This window comes from Diabrotica undecimpunctata, chromosome 1, assembly GCF_040954645.1.
Source record: "Diabrotica undecimpunctata isolate CICGRU chromosome 1, icDiaUnde3, whole genome shotgun sequence".
Lineage (NCBI taxonomy): Eukaryota > Metazoa > Arthropoda > Insecta > Coleoptera > Chrysomelidae > Diabrotica > Diabrotica undecimpunctata.
This window is the reverse complement of record NC_092803.1, coordinates 157,779,890-157,799,717: the sequence shown is the minus strand read 5'-3', so window position 1 is coordinate 157,799,717 and position 19,828 is coordinate 157,779,890. Positions and strand designations below refer to the sequence as shown.

The window sequence follows — 19,828 nt, the reverse complement described above, 5'->3', positions numbered from 1 at the left end:
GAATATAGTCAGATCTGCAGCATGCTCCACTTCTTCACCTTCTTCATGTACCCTATCCTTTCAGAATGTTGGTTACCATCATAGCTATCTTAATTTTATTCACTGACACCCTAAATAACATGCTTGTATCAACACCATACCAATCTCGAAGTTATTCAACCATGAGGTTCTTCTTCGTCCTGGACTGCGTTTGCCTGCTATTTTTCCTTGCATGATGTTTTGTAGCAACCAATATTTGCGACCTCTCATTACATGTCCGAAATACTCCAGCTTTCTCCGCTTGATGCTTTTTATGATCTCAGTAGTCTTGCTGAGACGTTGTAGTATTGTGGAGTTTCGAATCTTCTCCATCCAGGATACTTTTAAAATTCTTCTATAGCAACACATTTCGAAAAAAGCCTTAAGGCGATTTAGATCGATTTTATTCACAGTCCAGGACTCGACACCATAAAGTAAGACCAAGAACACGTAGCAGCGAAGTAGAAGGATCCTTAGTGCCAATTTTAGGTCTCTGTTACATAACACCTTGCTCTATCTAGCCTGCTCTATCCTAGATCTAATTTCGCCGTGACTTTCTGCGTTACAATTTAATTGCTGTCCAAGGTAAACGATTTTATCAACTTGCTAAAGTTTGATATTATTTACATATATAGATGGTTTTATATGCTGTTGTTTACTTATTACGAGTTTTTTGGTTTTCCGTATGTTCAGATCCAGACCTGCCTCCCTACAACTCCCAACGACACTATAAAGTAGTGTTTGCAGATCTTCTTGACTAGAAGCTAGGAGTACTGTATCGTCCACAAGTATTCCTTCTTGTTTTTCAGAAAGTGCTTTTCTGAAAATTCTTTCGGAGTAAACGTTGAAAAGCAGGGGTGATCAGAGACATCCCTGCCGTACTCCTCTTTTAATATTAAGAGCTTGTGATTTTACACCATTTACTAAGACTGATGTTATTTGATTCGAATATAAATTTGCAATTATTCGAACATCTCTGCCGTCCAAGCCAATGTCTTTAAGAGCTTCGATCATGATCATAGATGTCCTCTTCGGAGCAATATTACCCCTAGTTTACCCAAAATATAATAGAAACGTTTATAAATGGTACAGATATTATAAAAGTTAATTAACACCATTTAAACAACATCAATAATTTTAAACGAACACAATTTTCAATTAGAAAACTGGCTTAGAAAATGTAAAATTAAAATCAACTAGATTCTTAATGAATAACATAATATTCAACAGTGATAAACTATAAATATCTAAAAATTCATATCGAGAAGCACTTATTAAAAATATATTAGGTCATCGTTGTTTAAAGGATCTTTTGGCCCTTTTGAATCGGGGAAGAGTTTCCAGTACTGTAGCGGATCCGATGCGATATGCGTTTTATTACATAGCTAATTGGTGTCTAAAACAGAACCTCCCTGCAAATCTTTTACAAGTAAATCAGTAGCTCTTACTAATAAGAGAAGGCTTACTGAAAGGACTGAGCTGAGATTATTTGGAAAGGAACTAGAAAGAACCAGTTATGTAAAGTATTTAAAGGTAATCCTGGATTCCAAACTCAATTGGAGAATTCATATTAAAACCATAATTAAGAGGACTATGCGACTCTTCTGGAGCTACAGACAAGTTGTAGGTAAAACCTAAAGGCTTAAAACAAAGGCAATCTGTTGGTTATACACATCAGTGATACAACCGACTGTTACATGTGGTTCACCAGTTTGGTGGAAAAAACGGTTTTACAATATTTTCACATTAGCAAGACAAGCGCTTTTAAATACGAGAGAAGCCTCGAATAGTACAGAATCAGCATCTTAGAGGCTATCACAAGTCTTCTCTCGCTGGAATTATATATTTTGGGCCGTAACCTTTATGACCATTCTAGCAAAGATTTAAAGCAAACAATACTTGGAAGCCGAATTTAATTATATATATGTATATATATATATATATATATATATATATATATATATATATATATATCCCTCTATTGCACACACCATTTTAGACAGCAGCAAAAAAAATTTTAAGGTAAATATGGGAAAGTAAGGTAATTTAGACTAGTTTTAGGTAGTTATTTATTTTTAAAAGTTTTTATTTCTTTGAAAAAAAAAGTGTATATTCAGATATACATTGTGCATATATTATTAAAAAAAATTGCAATTCTATACCTTAGTCAATACAGATTTTTCATAGACGGTTCTTACGATAATATAAAGAAAAGCAGGCACAATATCTACAAATAATCTACTAATAATAAAAAATATTAAAACTATTGATGAAAATCTAGGAAACAGTTTCTGTCTGGAACAAAACATACGAAACAGTTACATTTAGTGCATTTTACTTTTGTTATTTTTTGGCATTTTTTATTCTTACATCTTCCTGTCTTTTTTTCATAGTTGGGCCAATGGTTCATTCTATCAGCAATACAGTCTGCGTTTGCGAAAACACAAGTTTTAATTTTTTTTTGTCCAATGATGGTGTACTACCGGATGGGCGACCTCTTTTTGCTAACTTACTAGCCCAACATAAACTCTGAGCAACATCTGCCTTGAAGTCATATAAAGACAGCTGTTGTTTTTTAGGAATTCCACAGTCATCGCTAGCTCGCCTATACATAAGCCAAGCAATTATGACGCTCATGTCCATTAGATGAAAAAATATTCTAAGATAATATTTTCTGGACCGAATCTTTATTCGGTAAAGTGCCAAGAGAGAATCTATCAAATCCACTCCCCCCATAAATTTATTATATAAAATAATAATACTGGGGCATTTTATTGTTAAACTTTCCTTTTTTTTACGGTCGTACCTCTGGACAGTCGTTTCAGGAGAATCACTGGCAAATGTACTTAACTCACTGCCGTATTGTCATACCATTTGACTACTCTGAGTGTTTTGCTGTTATGGACAGCAACCTTTTCCACACAACTCCCTCGACCTTGCTTAATTAGCACTTTATCTGCTGGCAGCTTGTTTTCGGAAACCCTGTTTGTACGAACTGTACCCAAACTCTGGATGCCATTTTCAGATAATTTTATTTGCAACTCAGGACTGCAAAACCAATTGTCATAAAATAGCAAAAAGTTTTGGTTTTTTGGTATGCGTTCAGCTAAGCGAATAACAACATTACTGCTGGCACTTATATCTGGTAAATTATCTGGTTGCTTCTGAGCTCTACAATAAACCTCAAAACCATATACTATGCCGCTCGCACCTGCAAGACAAAATAATTTGTAACCCCATTTCTTTGGCTTTTTGGGATTATATTGCTTCTGTCCGCTACGTCCTTTATAGGGAATAATTTGCTCGTCGACAGATAAATGTTGCTCTATTGGTATGGACTTCATATTGTGCCTTATGATTTTAATCACGTTTCTTATTTTGAACAAACGATCTGGCGGATTTGATGGTAGTTGATGATTATCAGCAAAATGTAATTTTTTTTATTTGCTCAATCTTCGTAACGGCATTACATCAGCGACTTGAAAAATTCTACAAGTATTACTCCAATACCTTCTAGTACCTGGTACCGATATTAGTGACATATAGAAACATGCTCCTAAAAACTGTTCCAGATCTTTTGAATCCATAGAAAAGTTTCCAGATATATCTGTTTGTGTAGCATACAAATTTGATTGCTCCACTATATAATCTAACAAAGCTTTATCAACTAATTTATAAAAATATTGGACGGGAGTTTTTACTTCTGTTTCATCATGTAGGTGGGCACCCCAATGAGGCGTTTGAGCTGCCTCATTCTTTGAATTTGTCCATTTCAAAACTATTTTCTTTTTTCCATAATTTGAATAAATGGGAATTTGATTATTTGTTAGGTCTGATAGAGGTAGCGGTCGGTCTTCATCATCAGAAGAATCCGCTTGCTGACCCAATTGCTCACCTTCGACCTTTTCATCATCACTACTAGATGAATCTAGAAATAAGAATTTACTAAAAAAAGTTGCAATATGCAGGAAAAAAACTTACCTTGTAATATATCTGGTAGATAAGTTTCATCTGTTATGCTATCATCGCTGCTATAATCAAGATCGCTGTCAATATCTGGTAAAAGTATATTTGTTTCCTTTTGTTTGCCATAAAAACGTGGTGGATCCGTGATCAAAATTAAAATACCGAAAGTACCGAAAAATGCAGTCACTATTGCACAGTGTATATTTGAATATACAGTTGTCAAATATGCACTACTTCTTCTCACGAGTCGAAGATTGAAACACAAAACACACCTTGCTATTCAAAAGACTTTACAAGACTAAATACTAAATTTTATTTCCTTTTCCTTTTCCTTTTCCTTTATTTTTACCTGCGTAAAACCCCACAAATAATTCACTGAAGTGGGCGGTCCTCCTAGCAACGTCATTAGACAACCTCCCCGATGTTGCCATTTTTTTTATCGCTGTTATTTGGAATTTCTATAGAAAACCTACATAATACAGTTGCTGCGACATGTATTTTAGAATATACAATGACCAATTTTGTTTTAAGCTCGATATAAAGCAATATAGACCAGAGATAATATTTGTACCATAGAGGGATATATATATATATATATATATATATATATATATATATATATATATATATATATATATATATATATATATATATATATGTATGTATCATATATTTATATGTATTGCAGTATTACAATTATTAATATGTATTGAATAGTCACATAAATACTATTGGGACTCTACTTAGAAAATCCCTTAGAATATTAACCTAATTATACCTATTGCTAGCTGTTTTAATTATGTTTCCATGCCATTATATTTATCTGGGTGTGATAACGTTAGAAGTTTGGAACTTTTCTCACGAAAAACAAACTGCGGACTATGAACGCGGCTGTATATTCATTCTCTCAAGGATCTAATAAATACTTCTATATTGCCACCCAATTTTAAGTAGTCTGGTGATTGCTTATAATATACCCAAAAGCCAAAACTTCATTCTCATTTTATAGTTTACTGTAGCGATGTCTGCAGACGTATATTTACAGTTCTTAGTGAAAAACTCACCTATGTGGTAAGTTTAATTTTTTAGCCTAATTAATTTTAACATAAACTAAGGAGGTATTGTTATTATCTTGATACGGTTTTTTTAACCCCCGTTTATTTACGGAGCCGTTCTTGTTAAATATTTTGTCAACTTTTGTGCGTCACTTCATTTTTGCCGACTAGGAAAGGAATGACGACCTTTCTGGACCTTATTTGCTTCTCTTACGTTAACAGATGTCACTTAAATCACTACTGCTCGAATTGAAAATGATTTTGTAAATATTTTTCACTATCACTATCACTATTTTGTTAGAGGGTCAGTTAGGGACACAGAAAGTAAAGTGGAAGTTAAAGGATAAGGATTTATCAATAGTCTTAAGAGTAGAGTGCTTGAAGAAAAAGATGCCGTAACTGACTAGTGGTAAGTCAACAGAAAGTTATGGTGCGAGGAGAGAAAGTGCTAGGAAATACATCTGGTAAAGGGCCTCCTATAGCCAAAAAAATTTGGTGAGGAAACGGTAAAGTGCAACAGAAGGTTAGGGGGAAGAAGAAGCTGGAAAGATATGAGGCAGGAATTTACTTGTCAACTAAGGATTGAACCATAAGAGATCATAAAACTAGCAATAAGGAAAATGTTGGCCAAAAAAATTTGGTGAGGAAACGGTAAAGTGCAACAGAAGGTTAGGGGGAAGAAGAAGCTGGAAAGATATGAGGCAGGAATTTACTTGTCAACTAAGGATTGAACCATAAGAAATCATAAAACTAGCAATAAGGAAAATGTTGGCCTTTGTTAAGATCATAGGATTTATAGAAGTTTAACGTAAAAAAAACAAAGACTGACACAAAGATCTTATAACCAAGTGCTAGAGATTAATGTGTCCTGCCTAAAACAAAAAGATTTATATTCATTATTTACAGTTTTAATTTCTTAGTTTTAATTTATATAACAAACTAGTCAGGTAATTACTAATGTATTTAATTTTTGTTTAAAACTACGTGTTATGTTAATACTATAAAATTTGGACAGGAAATCCATCAAACATTCTGAAACTGGCATTAACTAAACGACTAAAACTTTGCTGCAGCTCCTAGCGTTGGTAGATTAAATTAAATAATTTTGTATTTACTGTTGGCCAATTTAATGTTGGCCAAAAAAATTTGGTGAGGAAACGGTAAAGTGCAACAGAAGGTTAGGGGGAAGAAGAGGCTGGAAAGATATAAGGCAGGAATTTACTTGTCAACTAAGGATTGAACCATAAGAGATCATAAAACTAGCAATAAGGAAAATGTTGGCCTTTGTTAAGATCATAGGATTTATAGAAGTTTAACGTAAAAAAAAACAAAGACTGACACAAAGATCTTATAACCAAGTGCTAGAGATTAATGTGTCCTGCCTAAAACAAAAAGATTTATATTCATTATTTACAGTTTTAATTTCTTAGTTTTAATTTATATAACAAACTAGTCAGGTAATTACTAATGTATTTAATTTTTGTTTAAAACTACGTGTTATGTTAATACTATAAAATTTGGACAGGAAATCCATCAAACATTCTGAAACTGGCATTAACTAAACGACTAAAACTTTGCTGCAGCTCCTAGCGTTGGTAGATTAAATTAAATAATTTTGTATTTACTTTCCTTCCCCAAGAGAGTAATTCATTATCAAAGTATGTAATTTATTAGATCAATTTATTTTAAGCCACGTCCTAAACATTGTTTGTCTTAATAAATATAATTTTTATGCAGATAATAAAAAAAGGGAGAATTGATAGTAAATACGACGTTGATGACTGAAATGTGATTTAGTTCATTAGGAAAGTATTTTTTTTTAAATAATATATTTTCGATGAAAAATAATTATGAAAATCTTTAAAAAAATAGTACACAAAAATATGAGTAAATATGTAATACATGTAATACAACAGAGTAGAACGACAAAGAAAAATAAATAAAAATAAAATATGACATTAAAAATATGCAATGAAATTTAGATGTTTGGAACAAATTACTAGCTAAATTATTTTCATGGAAATATAAAAGTCTAGGGATATTTTTATAAATAGACGTATTTTGTTTATCTGTAATCAACTTAAAAAAAAGTAATACAAAATTTGTAGTTTAAATTGTTGTTTAATATGTCAAAAACCATAAATTGCAAAAAAAAAACAGAAAATTGGAGCAAAAAAATATATTGCAAATCACCCATGTTTCACATACCACCATAAAATGTCAAAAATACGAAATATAAACTTAAAATAAAGTATGGCCACCACGTTGTTTTATTACAGCTCTACATCTACTGTTCATGCTCCGAATGAATGCTTGTTAATGTCTGCTTGAGGTAGTTGTGTCCATTGTTCTCTCAGAAGCTCTTTTAATTGAAACTCAATGTAGATATTGCCCATATGTGGAGTTATTCTTCGTTGTAGCATGTCCCATACATATTCAATGGGATTCAAGTCCGGTGATTGTGCTGGCCACGGCAATACATCAATACCCTCGTTATCCAACCAGTTTGTTTCAATATGCGCAACATGTGGTCGAGCGTTATCATGCATAAAGTAAAACTTTTCTCCAACAGCAGCAGCAAACGGGCGCACAACAGGTTAAAGAATAGTGTCCAAATATTGCTGACTTGTGAGAAAGCAACGTGGGAAAATGATTTCAGTTCTTCCGTCAATCATGATTCCGCCTCATACCATTAATGTACCAGCTCTGTATGCATACACTTCTTGAAGATGTAATCTTTCTCTATTTCCGAGTCGTCTCCAAACTCTTGTCCGATGAGAATCTGGATGAAATCCATATCTAGACTCGTCACTAAACAAAACTATGGCCCAGTCATTGTCAGTCCAATTCTGAAACTTTTGAGCGAAAATCTTGCAGCGCGATTGCCTCTAGATAGAGGTGGACATCTCAGTGGTCGCCGACTACGAAGATTGGCTTCATGGAGACGATTCCTCACAGTACTGCTGCTAATTGTTACATTATGTGCAAGCTGTAATTCATTAACCAGCTCGGGTGCTGTGATTGTTGGCTGCCTTCTGGCATATAAAATTAAATATCGGTCTTGAGCGACGGTTGTAGAGCTGCCACGTCCTGGATGTTACTCGGCTAAACTCGCAGTGTCTCTAATCCGACGTCACAAACGACTTATGATGCTTTGGGAGACACCCAGCTAGTCAGTAACTTGAGTTTGTCGGATACCAGCTTGAAGGAGGCCCACGGCCCTATTTATCTAGTCCAACGTTAAATGTTGTCGTTGCATGGTAAAAAGACTCTTTAACTCACCTATTAAGCAAGATTGGTGTAAAGTGACTAAAATTTAAAAAAAACAAAACATAAAAATGTCGATTTTTTTGTCATCATCATCATATAACGGGGGTCCTACGGCGATTGCCGCTTCCCGCATTTCAGCTTCCATCTTTTCCTATCTCTCCAATCTCCCTCTTCTAAGCCTCTAGATTGCATTGTTTTTGTAATTTCTCTTCTCCAGGAATTTGATGGTTTTCCCCTTTTCCTTCTTTCTGGCGGAACATACATTAAGGCTTTCTTTGGCCACCGCTCCTCCTCCATTCTCATGACGTGACCATACCATTGTAATTGCCTTCCTTGTATTCTATCTGAAAGAGTATCTCTAATTCCTGTACGGTTTCGTATTTCCTCATTCCTGATTCTTTCCATTCTCGATACTCGACATGACCTTCTAAGATAATCCATTTCCACAACGTCTACTTTATCTCGTTCATTCTTTGTCATCGTCCAACATTCGGCACCATATGTGGTAATTGGTTCTACAATTGCTCTGTATACGCGAAGTTTGGTATGCATCTTTATTTTATTAGACCACAGTAATGAATTCAGTATTCGGATGCATTTTTTCCCTTGGGTTATTCGGTTTTGTACATCTATCTTAACTCTGCCATCTGCTGATATGATGCTTCCTAGATATTTATACTGGTTGCAGCCTTTTATGACTGCGTTTTCAAGTCTCAGATCTGTGGTATTTCCTCCAATTTTTAAATATTCTGTTTTGATTATGTTTACAGTAAGCCCCCATTTGGCATATTTTTTTTGTCCCTTATAAAAAACATTCTAAAACACGTATTGCTATCAGTGTTACAATTTTTTTTGATAAGAAGGGAGTGTCTGTATCAACAATAATAGTACAAGCAAATTCATATGGTTACGAAATTTCTGTCATTGGTATTGTCAAATTAATAAAATATCCTTAGACTTTTGCGTTGTGTATATTTTGGGGTAATCGCCAAAGTATGAAAAAATTATAGATTTTGGTGAATGCAAACAAATTCTAAAATGTTCTGGCGAATCTCATCTGTGAGATTCAAAATAAATTTTTGTCTAAACTTAACTACAAAAATTAACAAACCGGACTTTTCAAATAAAAATGGTTATAGTTCTATTTTAAACTAACATTTTTAAGTAATCAGATAAATAATTAACACAAAAACAAGTTATTTATTAAGTAGGTAAAATAAAAAAGAACTGTATTTTTAAAAACAAACTGTATTTTTGCTCAAAGACGTATCAATTTGGCCCTGAACGTATATATAACTTGGATGAAACTTCAAATTTTACAGTGCACAAACCATTTAAAATATTAATGCCTAAGACTATTAAACAACTTGGGAGTTTAACACTATAAAGATCACATGACAAATGGAGGTCCACCTGGATGCATTGGAGCAGAAAATCCTTCAGGATGGTCGACAGCAAAGATTTTTCTGCAATTTTTGGAACACATAATGTCTTATACTAAACCTACCCAGGAAAAGCCGATACTGATTGTCGTGAATAATCATGATACGCATATTTCAATAGACATAATTGATAAAGCCGAAAATTCCGTTGTAGCTTTATTAACAATTCATCCGCATATATCGCATAAAATGCAGCTCTTGGATCCAGGGTTTTTTGGTCCATATAAAACTTTACCACAAAATTAACCACAAAACTGCAAAAGACTGGATGTTAAGTAATCCTTAAGTTAAAAAATATTGTTAAAGCTTTTGAGGTTACAGGTTTGTGACCAGTTAACACCAATATTTTTACAGAAGATGAATATCTGCAATCGTATGTCACAGATCGACCATAGACAACAATGGCTGGCAAATCTACCTCATCCAGCGCTCCTGGTGACTCAACTTTTAATTGTTGGACTTTAATCCCAGCTGAACATTTATCTACCTTGTCTAATTCCATTTTTATTCCTGTTCCGTCTACTTCTGTTTCTATTACTGTTCCGTCTACTTCCGTTTCTATTTCTGTTCCATCTACTTCTTTTCAAGCTGATGATCCGACTTCAGAGTCTTTAGCTACACTACAGCGTGAATATACGTCACTTGTAACCGATCTGCCTTTTAATACATCTATAGAGTCTATAGCTCCGTTTTCAAAAGCGCCAGCTAGAAAAGATTTACAAGGCAGAGGAATGCGTAAGAAAGGAAAAACTAAAATTTTAACCAGTACACCAGAGAAACTGGCTATTATGTCAGAGTTGCTAAACAGAAAGAAAAAGTCAACGCCAAGAGAAAAAGAACCTAAGGAAAAAGTAAAAAAGAAGCTGATTAAAATTCCTTCTAGTTCTTCATCTGATAGTGAAGATGACGATCAAATATCCTTCTGTGACATGTCTGATGAAATTTATTATGATAAAATGATTGGGGAGCATGATTTTCCTGAGTTTCAATCAGAAATGTATCTTCACATAGTAGTAGGAGACTTTATTTTGGTTAAACTCTGCTCTAAAAAGTTAGTTAAACATTAAATAACTAAAGTACTGGAAACGATCTATAATGATACTAGTTGTATTGTAAAATTTTATAAGAAAACGCAACAAAACTTTCATTTTATAGAAGGAAAAAAGAACCATATTCAGTCGATTTTCACGATATAGTGCTTAAATTACCACTGATTCAAAGCGTGGGAGCATCAAAAAGGTTTATCTCTCATATTAAATTAAACATTTGTTTTAACAATTATACTTTTTGACAATATGTTTTAATATAAGTATCCATCAAACAATATTTTGTTATTAAAAAGGAAAAGGCAGTTAAGATTTGATTTCACATACAGGGCGCTTGCGCATCCGCTTATACATATTTCGGCCCAATGGGCCTCATCAGAACGGCTTTCGCAATCGCTCTGAACGTAAAATAAATCTTTTCTGTCTTAGGAAGCAACTCTAACATGGCTTCGTATAGACGCAATATAGCGACATCTGATAATAAAATCGTAGACTAATTTTCGAAATCAAATTCAAGAATTCCGCTTTAATCTGTGCTTTCTAAGAATTGCAAGGCAAAACAGACGTTGATAAAGATGTTAAGAGAGACATGGGGCATCTATATTCCCCATGTCTCTCTTAACATCTTTAGGATGTTAAGAGAGACATTAGGAAGAGTTGCTTCCTAAGACAGAAAAGATTTATTTCACGTTCAGAGCGATTGCGAAAGCCGTTCTGATGAGGCCTATTGGGCCGAAGTACGTATAAGCGGATGCGCAAGCGCCCTGTACGTGAAATCAAATCTTAACTGTCTTTTCCTTTTTATTTCGATATACTCTGTACGAGTACTAGAAACCAATTCGCTAAGAATTTTGCTTAGTTGAGGAGATATGTTGTGGAATGCAATGTTTAGATTCCTCATGTCTCTCTTAACATCTTTATCAACGTCTGTTTTGCCGTGCAATTCTTAGAAGGCACAGATTAAAACGGAATTCTTAAATTTGGTTTCGAAAATTAGTCTACGATTTTATTATCAGATGTCGCTACATTGCGTCTATACGAAGCCATGTTAGAGTTGCTTCCTAAGACAGAAAAAAATTATTTCCGAAATATGTATATTGGGCCGAAATATGTATAAGCGGATGCGCAAGCGCCCTGTACGTGGAATCAAATCTTAACTGTCTTTTCCTTTTTATTTTGATATACTCTGTACGAGTACTAGAAACCAATTCGCTAAGAATTTTGCTTAGTTGAGGAGATATGTTGTGGAATGCAATTTTTAGATTCCCCATGTCTCTCTTAACATCTTTATTAACGTCTGTTTTGCCTTGCAATTCTTAGAAGGTACAGATTAAAGCGGAATTCTTGAATTTGGTTTCGAAAATTAGTCTACGATTTTATTATTATTTTAGTTGACTTTATCAACTTGTCTAACAGTTCAAACGTAGATGTAGGTGCTATCTCTTTGGACAATATGACAGTATTTTAACAAATGCATGTTGATTTTAAAATAGTGCAACTTATAGATTATACAAAATTCGGCATAATTCAAAACACTCTGATAAACACGTTGCACAAAAAGTTTTTTTCTTAGCATTATAATTTCTCTAATAAAAAACCCAAAAGTAACATTTTGTGAAATGTCCAAAGGACCCTACAACAAAAACGCATTTTTCATATTTGTATTTTGAACATCGAACCTTTTTTATAAAATACCTTGACATTTTGAACATCTTTTCCTGTCCATCGTGACATGAAGGTACCTCCTGATTTTTTTCTGAAGTGAGTTAGAATGTATAAAACCTTATTGTTAGTGGGCATTTCAATTGTTTGGATGCCCCTTCTTTGGAGCTGTTCCAAACACAATTCGTGTAATAGAGCTTTTAAAAATTTTCGTCTTAAATCGGTTCGTTGAATTTTCATTGAATCACGATTTAAAATATATATCACTTGTGAGTTGATCTGATCAACATTTAGTAAAGAGAAAAAGATTACCATTGTCTACCGTTAAACATTTCTAGCAACATTGTATATCAACTTCAGATTTGGTAGCATTGTAATCAGCACGTTTTTTCTTTTTTTTTGGAACGTATGAAACAAGCGTGTCTTCATTATTATAGCCAAACAAATTACTGCTTACAACCTCTAACTTTTGTGTTAACGAATTCAGAAAGGTGATTTTTTCGTAAGGTTCCTAATACAGACAATCTTTTTTCTTTTAGAGCCTGTAATATTTCAACACCGGTGAACCAATTGTCGCATGTAATATTACGCCCTGACCCAAAAAAGGTCCCACAAGTCTCATAACCACATCTTTTGGCATATTGCTGAGCATCTAAGGGGACTCTGGTTGCTTGCCTTTGGTAATCTTTAAATTATGGAAATAGAAAGTTTTGAAATCAACCAAAGCTTAAATTTTGATACCGTATTTATTTATTTTTGATGGTATATATTTTATAAAGTAACACATACCTCGAAAACCTACAAACTTTTTATCCACAGGTATGTTTGTTTCCACTAGATAACTCTTATGACAGTTACAAGTAAGTCGAAACTTTCTCGGACAGCTGCCAATTTATCGCAATTTTTTCTCACTTCTCGGGTCTTTACGTCATCGAAACGAATACATTTAATAAAAAATTTAAACATTTTCTAGTTCATTACAAGATGAAACATCTCTACACCAAATTCGTCTTCGCCCCACAATTCTTCTAACCACTGTCTATTGATCCTGAGAACCCGAGCAAGGTACAGCAGCCCAATAAAATTTTTGTACTTAATCACGTCAATAGGTTTGCCATCTTTTTGGCTTAAGTATTTTGCTTGTATTGTCTCAATATAATTATTTGTGTATTTCATAATCATTTCAATTATTGTCTCTAAAAATATCCATTTCCAAAACTCCTACAGTGATTTCGCAATTCTTGCATCTCCAATAGTGCCAGGCACATACAGCAAGACATTGTGCGCCCCTTACCTTACTTTAGCATAAGGGTTTGTTTTAAACCAATATGTATTTTTATCTTTGCCCAAAAAATTGTAACCTAGGTTTTTCATCAACAGAACTTTCACCGTCATTATCAGTCTCCGAATCCTTGTCTTTTTCCTGAATTTCCTCTTCTGTGTCGATATACTTTTGGTCTCCAGTATCCTCAATAACGTTAAGTATATCATCTATCGGTTTAAAAACCTTATAGATAGCTACTACATCAGCTGGATTCTCCAAGTTAAATATTCGCTGACTTTAATAGTATACCATGATGACACACTGCGCATTATTGGCACTGTTGTACATGGGAGTTATTAACCTTTCCTATTTATTATGTAACGAAATCTATCGGTATTTTTTTTGTACAATTGTTATAAATGCATTCTCTAATTGAGAAGAATTTTTTATTCCCGAATTAAGTAAAATTTTCGACTTTCAATAAAAATGTCTTATAAGCTTTGAATCAGTTTTTCAGTTTTATACCGAATATTTGTGTTATTAATTGAATCAGCTGAACATGACTTAATCGTGTTAAACACATTTTACAAACTACGACCTTAACTCCTGTACACGTGGAAATCACCTAGAGACAACGGAGAAGACGTTATTCTAAGAAACCAAATAGACTACATACTTGTTAACAAAAGATATCAAAATAGTTTCAACAGTGTTAAAATCTACCCAGGCGCTGATATTCAATCTGACCACAATCCTTTATTGGGTGTGTATAGAACCAAGTTAAAAAAAAACACGCGGAAAACTGTAAAAACAACATGACATGAGAAAACTGAAATGTAGTGAAGTAAAAGAAATAGTCAGCAAAACAATAAATAGAAAATTCAAAGAAATCTACAATACAACGAAAGGCACAGAAGAGAAGATAGAATCCCTTAATAAAACCATAGACAACATTAAAGACAATTTTATGAAAAACGAAGAAGGTAAGAATATGACATAGATGACGACAGAGATTCTGCAGCTGATTGAAGAAAGAAGAAAAAACAAAAACAATAACTCTATGTATAAAACCTTACAACGAGATATACAAAGAAAGATTAGAGAAGGCAAACAGAAAGAACTGGAAAAAAATGCCAAGAAATCGAAATCCTACAAAGTAAATACGACGACTTCAACGTGCATAAAAAGATAAGAGGCAAATGTAAAAACAGACGAGTAAGTAAACTTGTTAATGACAACGGAGAGGTAATCGTGGACAAAGAGAGTATTGATAATACCTGAAAAAATTACATACAAAATTTATTTTTTGATGAGAGGGAGAACCAGTCCCCAATACCTACGGAAACAGGACGACCTAAACTAGCAGTAGAAATAAGAGCAGCCATAATATCACTAAAAGAAAGGAAAGCTTCAGGACCAGACGGAGTACAGTCTGAATTTCCTAAACATCTTGATGATGAATCTTTAAGAATACTAAGTAAAATCTTCAATAATATCTATGACACAGACAATATTCCAAAAGATTGGCTAGTTTCAGAATTTATTACGTTACCAAAGAAACATGGAGCGAAAAAGTGCGGAGAATATAGGCTAATAAGTCTAATGAGCCATACACTAAAACTTTTTCTTAAAATTATACATCGCAGAATATACAAGCTATGCGAAGAGAGAATACAAGAAACAGTTTGGATTCATGAAAGGCGTAGGTAGGAGAGATGCACTGTTAAATCTACAGGTATTATTTCAAAGATGCAGAGATATGAGTTGCAATATCTACACCTACTTTTTGGACTACCAAAAAGCATTTGACATAGTTCAACACCGAAAAATAATGGATGTTGTAACAAAAGCCCAAATAGATGATAAAGACCGGCGTATAATACAAAATTTATACTTTAACCAATCAGCCACACTAAGAACAAATCTTGGAGATGAACAGATGAAAGCGATCCAGATTCTGCGAGGCGTTAGACAAAGATATATACTTTCACCTATATAATTCAACCTATATTCAGAGGAAATATTTAGTGAAGCCTTGGATAATTGCGAACATGAAATCCTTTTAAACGGAGAATACCTAAACAACATCCGCTATGCAGATGACACCATTATTTTTGCAGGCAGTTTAAACAGTTTACAGCAACTAATAACAAAGTAAATGAAGTAAGTGAAAGATTTGGACTACAAGTAAACATATCAAAAACTAAATTTATGGTCATCAACAAAACTGTCCAACTGCTTATCAAGAATACACCAGTGGATTGAGTAAAACAGTTTACCTATCTTGGAACAATAGTAAACGAACAATGGGATCATTCACAGGAAGTAAAATGTAGAATAGAGAAGGCTAGGAGTGCACTCAACAACATGGCCAAACTCTTTAAAAGCCACAACCTTAATCTGGATATAAAAGTAAGGCTCCTATGATGTTATATTTTCTCGATATTATACTACGGAGTTGAATCCTGGACACTCACTGAAGCGATGGAGAAAAAACTTAAAGCTTTCAAGATGTGGCTTTACAGAAGAATCCTAAGGATATCATGGACGGACAACATAACCAAAGAGAATGTACTACGAAGAATGGGGAAAGAAAGAGAAGTGATGTATACGATTAAAAGGAGAAAGTTAGAATACCTCGGACACATAATGAGAAACGGCACTAAATCCAGATTACGCAAAATAATCCTTCAAGGCAAAGTATTTGGAAAGCGAGGAATTGCGAGAAGAAAAATATCACGGTTAAAAAATCTGAGGAAATGGTTCTCCACAACAAGAACTAATCTATTTAAAGCATCAGTTAATAAAATAATTATAGCCAGAATGATCGCCAATATTCGAAACAAATAGGCACCAAAAGAAGAAGAAAGTTGTTACGTCAAGGTAGTGGTATTTTTTAAAACTTTGTCAGTAAAATGTATAATTATATTTTTATCTCTGCTACGTGGGAAAACATTAGTTTTAAATTATTATATTTATATATTTGAGCTTACTGTTCTTTATCAAAATTGAGGCACTGTATCTAAATTCTCTATATCGTCTAATTTTTTTTTATTTTACAACTGATTTTCATTTACCGTAAAATAGATTTACACTTACCTTAACAAATGCTTCTCCTGGAGTATCACAGGAAAATTTTAAGTTCCTTGTCTTAACTACTACTACAGTTAATCTCTCTGCTGTCGGAAGATAACTTAAGGAAAACAGTAATTCTCCGCACTCGGTTCCTTTCTGTAAGAAAATAATTATTGTTAAATTATGTTTTATTTAGAACGTATATCAAACAATTTTTATTGTTAGCTTACCAAATTCATTGTAATATGTATGTGTTTATTGAGTTTTATTGGAGCTTTTATTTATTTAATGCAATATTAAAATATTATTTTTAAAAATAAACAGCTTTCTCGATTCAACTCTATAGTTATTTTAGCGGAAAAGAAAACGATGAATCATTTACTGTAGAGGAGTTCCAATTTCAGCAAACCAAAAAAAATTTGAGAAAAAAATTAAGAGTTTGGAGAAGAAAAATATTTAGAAAATTCAACTCAGTACAGGAGCATCCACACAAAAATCTTCTTCATTCCTTGCGCCCTTGTTAGGTAATACTATTAATGTTATTGGCTTGCCTCCATCCTGTGACATATCATTATTCAATCTTCGCTTATTCACTGCTGGACATAGATCTCACTCATAATTTTCCATCTATTTCGATCTTGTGCCTCTTGCATCCAATTCCTATGACAACATTTTAGATCGTCAGTCCAACGTGTTGGTGGACGACCTCTGCTTTGGTAGGCATCATATCTTGGTCTCCATTCCAGTATCCGCTTTGTCCATCTATTATCCGTCATTCGAGCCACGTGATCTGCCCAGTTCCATTTCAGTGTTGCTACTCTCTCTACTGCATAAGCCACTCCTGTTCTTTGTCGTAGCTGGCGATTTGGGATCTTGTCTCGTAGTGAAACGCCCAACATAGCACGCTCTATCGCCCTTTGACACACACGGATCTTTTGAACTGTTCTCCTTGTCATGGTCAACATTTCCGCACCGTAAGTTACCACTGGCAAAACACACTGATTAAACGTTTTTCTTTTAAGGCATATTGGTATATCAGACGATTTGAAAATATGGTTCAGCTTGCCGAAGGCTGCCCAAGTCAGTCTTCGCTGACTACAAGATTTGTCATCATCTGGGTTTTAGATATATTTATTTTTAATCCCCCTTCTAGCGAGGAAAGGTAGAGCTGATTTAAAAGTTCTTTGGCCTCATCTATCCTATCAGCTATTAGTAAAATATCATCTGCAAACCTTAGATGGCTAAGCTTTTCTCCGTTTATGTTTATGCCCTTGTCGGTCAGTTTTGCCCTTTTACATATATATTCCAAAAGCGTAGTGAACAGTTTCGGCGATATGGTGTCCCCCTGGCGTACTCCACGTTGTATCGGGAATTTCTAGGTTTGACGATCACCCACTCTAACACTGGCTGTTGCGTTTTTGTATATGTGTTTAATTATATTTATATCCCGATAGTCAATTCGGCATTATGTCAAGGCTTCCAACATTTTTTGTTGATTTACGGTGTCGAATGCCTTTTCATAGTCGACAAATATTAAAGCTAGTGGTTTATTATATTCAGTGCATTTTTTTATAAGATTTTTTATTACCAGTAGGTGATCGTTTGTTCCATAGCCTTTTCTAAAACCCGCCTGTTCTATTGGCTGATAAAATTCCAATTTATTTTCTAGTCGTTTCCTATGACATATGGATGGCTTCATGTAGGGATTTTCTCACCAGAGTATTCGTTTGGTCTACCCATCGTGTTGAAGATCTTCCTCTTGGTCTTTGACCTTCTACCTTTCCTTCTACTACCAATAGTTTCATGGTCCTCGTTTTTTTAGTTATGTGGTCGAAGTAAATTAGGTATGCTCGTTTTACTTTTTTTAATAGCCTGTCTTTTATATGAAGCTCTTCCCGAATTAACATGTTGGTTTTATGTTCTGTCCAGGACACGCGTAGAATTCTTCTATAGACCCACATTTCGAAGGCTTAGATCTTATTTCTATCGATTTTTTTGAGTATCTATTTTTTGGCTGCATATGCAGCAATGTGAAAAATAAGGGTATTGACCAACCTAAACTTAGTATTCCTTGTTATTGTTCGGCATGTCCATATTTTTATCAGTTAAGCTGTTGAAATTCGGGCCATCGCTAGTCTACGCTTGATTTCTAAGAAACAATCGCCATTGTTTATCAGGGAGCCCAAGTATACAAATCTGTCTACCACTTAGAAATTCGCCACTTGGTGTATGTGAGGTAGATTACTATTTGCTCTGACTACGATCATTAGTTTTGATTTTCCGGTGTTGATCTAAAGTCTTTATTCTTGCTTATCCGGTTTAGCCGTTCAGTAATGGTAATCATTTCAACTTCATTCGATGCTAGTATAAGTGTATCATCTGTGTATGGTAGGTTGCTGATTTTTCTGCCTTCTATAGTGATTCCTTCGTTCCATTCGTCTAATATTTTTCTCTTTTTATATTCAGAATAATAAAGAGAAAAATATAAAGAAGCTCCCCTAAATTTTATAAAACTATCGAGAACATTTACCGAAACAACAAAATGGAATAGATGGACAACTTACAGAACCTATAGAAATAGGCAGCTGAATAAGACAATGAGATTCATTAAGCCTCATGCTCTTCAATTTGATCAGGGATGAAATCATCAAAAACGATTTCAAAGGTAGAGGATACAGAATGGGAAACAAAGAAATAAAAATACTCTGTTATGTAGTCTACAAAGACTGGTCCACAGATTTAATATAAGAGCAAAAGAATTTAATATAACAATCTTATTTCAGAAAACTAAAACAATAGTAGTCAGAAAAGTACCAAACAGATGTAAAACAGAAATTGATGGCATCAGTATTGAACAAGTAATGGAAATAAAATACCTAGGAACTACACTGTCTAGCTATGGAGACCTGGCAAAAAAGTGAAAGATCAAGTACAAAAAGCAAATAGACTGGCAGGATGCCTCAATAACACTATATGGCGAAACGGACACAATATCACTGAGATAAAGTTAAGAATTTATAAAGCCAGCGT

The 19,828-nt window shown here is 34.0% G+C and overlaps 1 protein-coding gene across 2 annotated transcripts in view; it reads right to left on the bottom strand.

Annotated features, from left to right (window-relative positions):
- The window catches only part of LOC140432420 (synaptotagmin-12-like), a 169,595-nt gene that overhangs the window by 1,787 nt on the left and 147,980 nt on the right, over positions 1 to 19,828 (bottom strand). For both annotated transcript variants that reach the window (XM_072520309.1, XM_072520308.1), the window contains exon 8: positions 16,823 to 16,954. In XM_072520309.1, the coding sequence (XP_072376410.1) occupies positions 16,823 to 16,954 (132 nt within the window). The remainder of the gene's footprint in view (positions 1 to 16,822; positions 16,955 to 19,828) is intronic.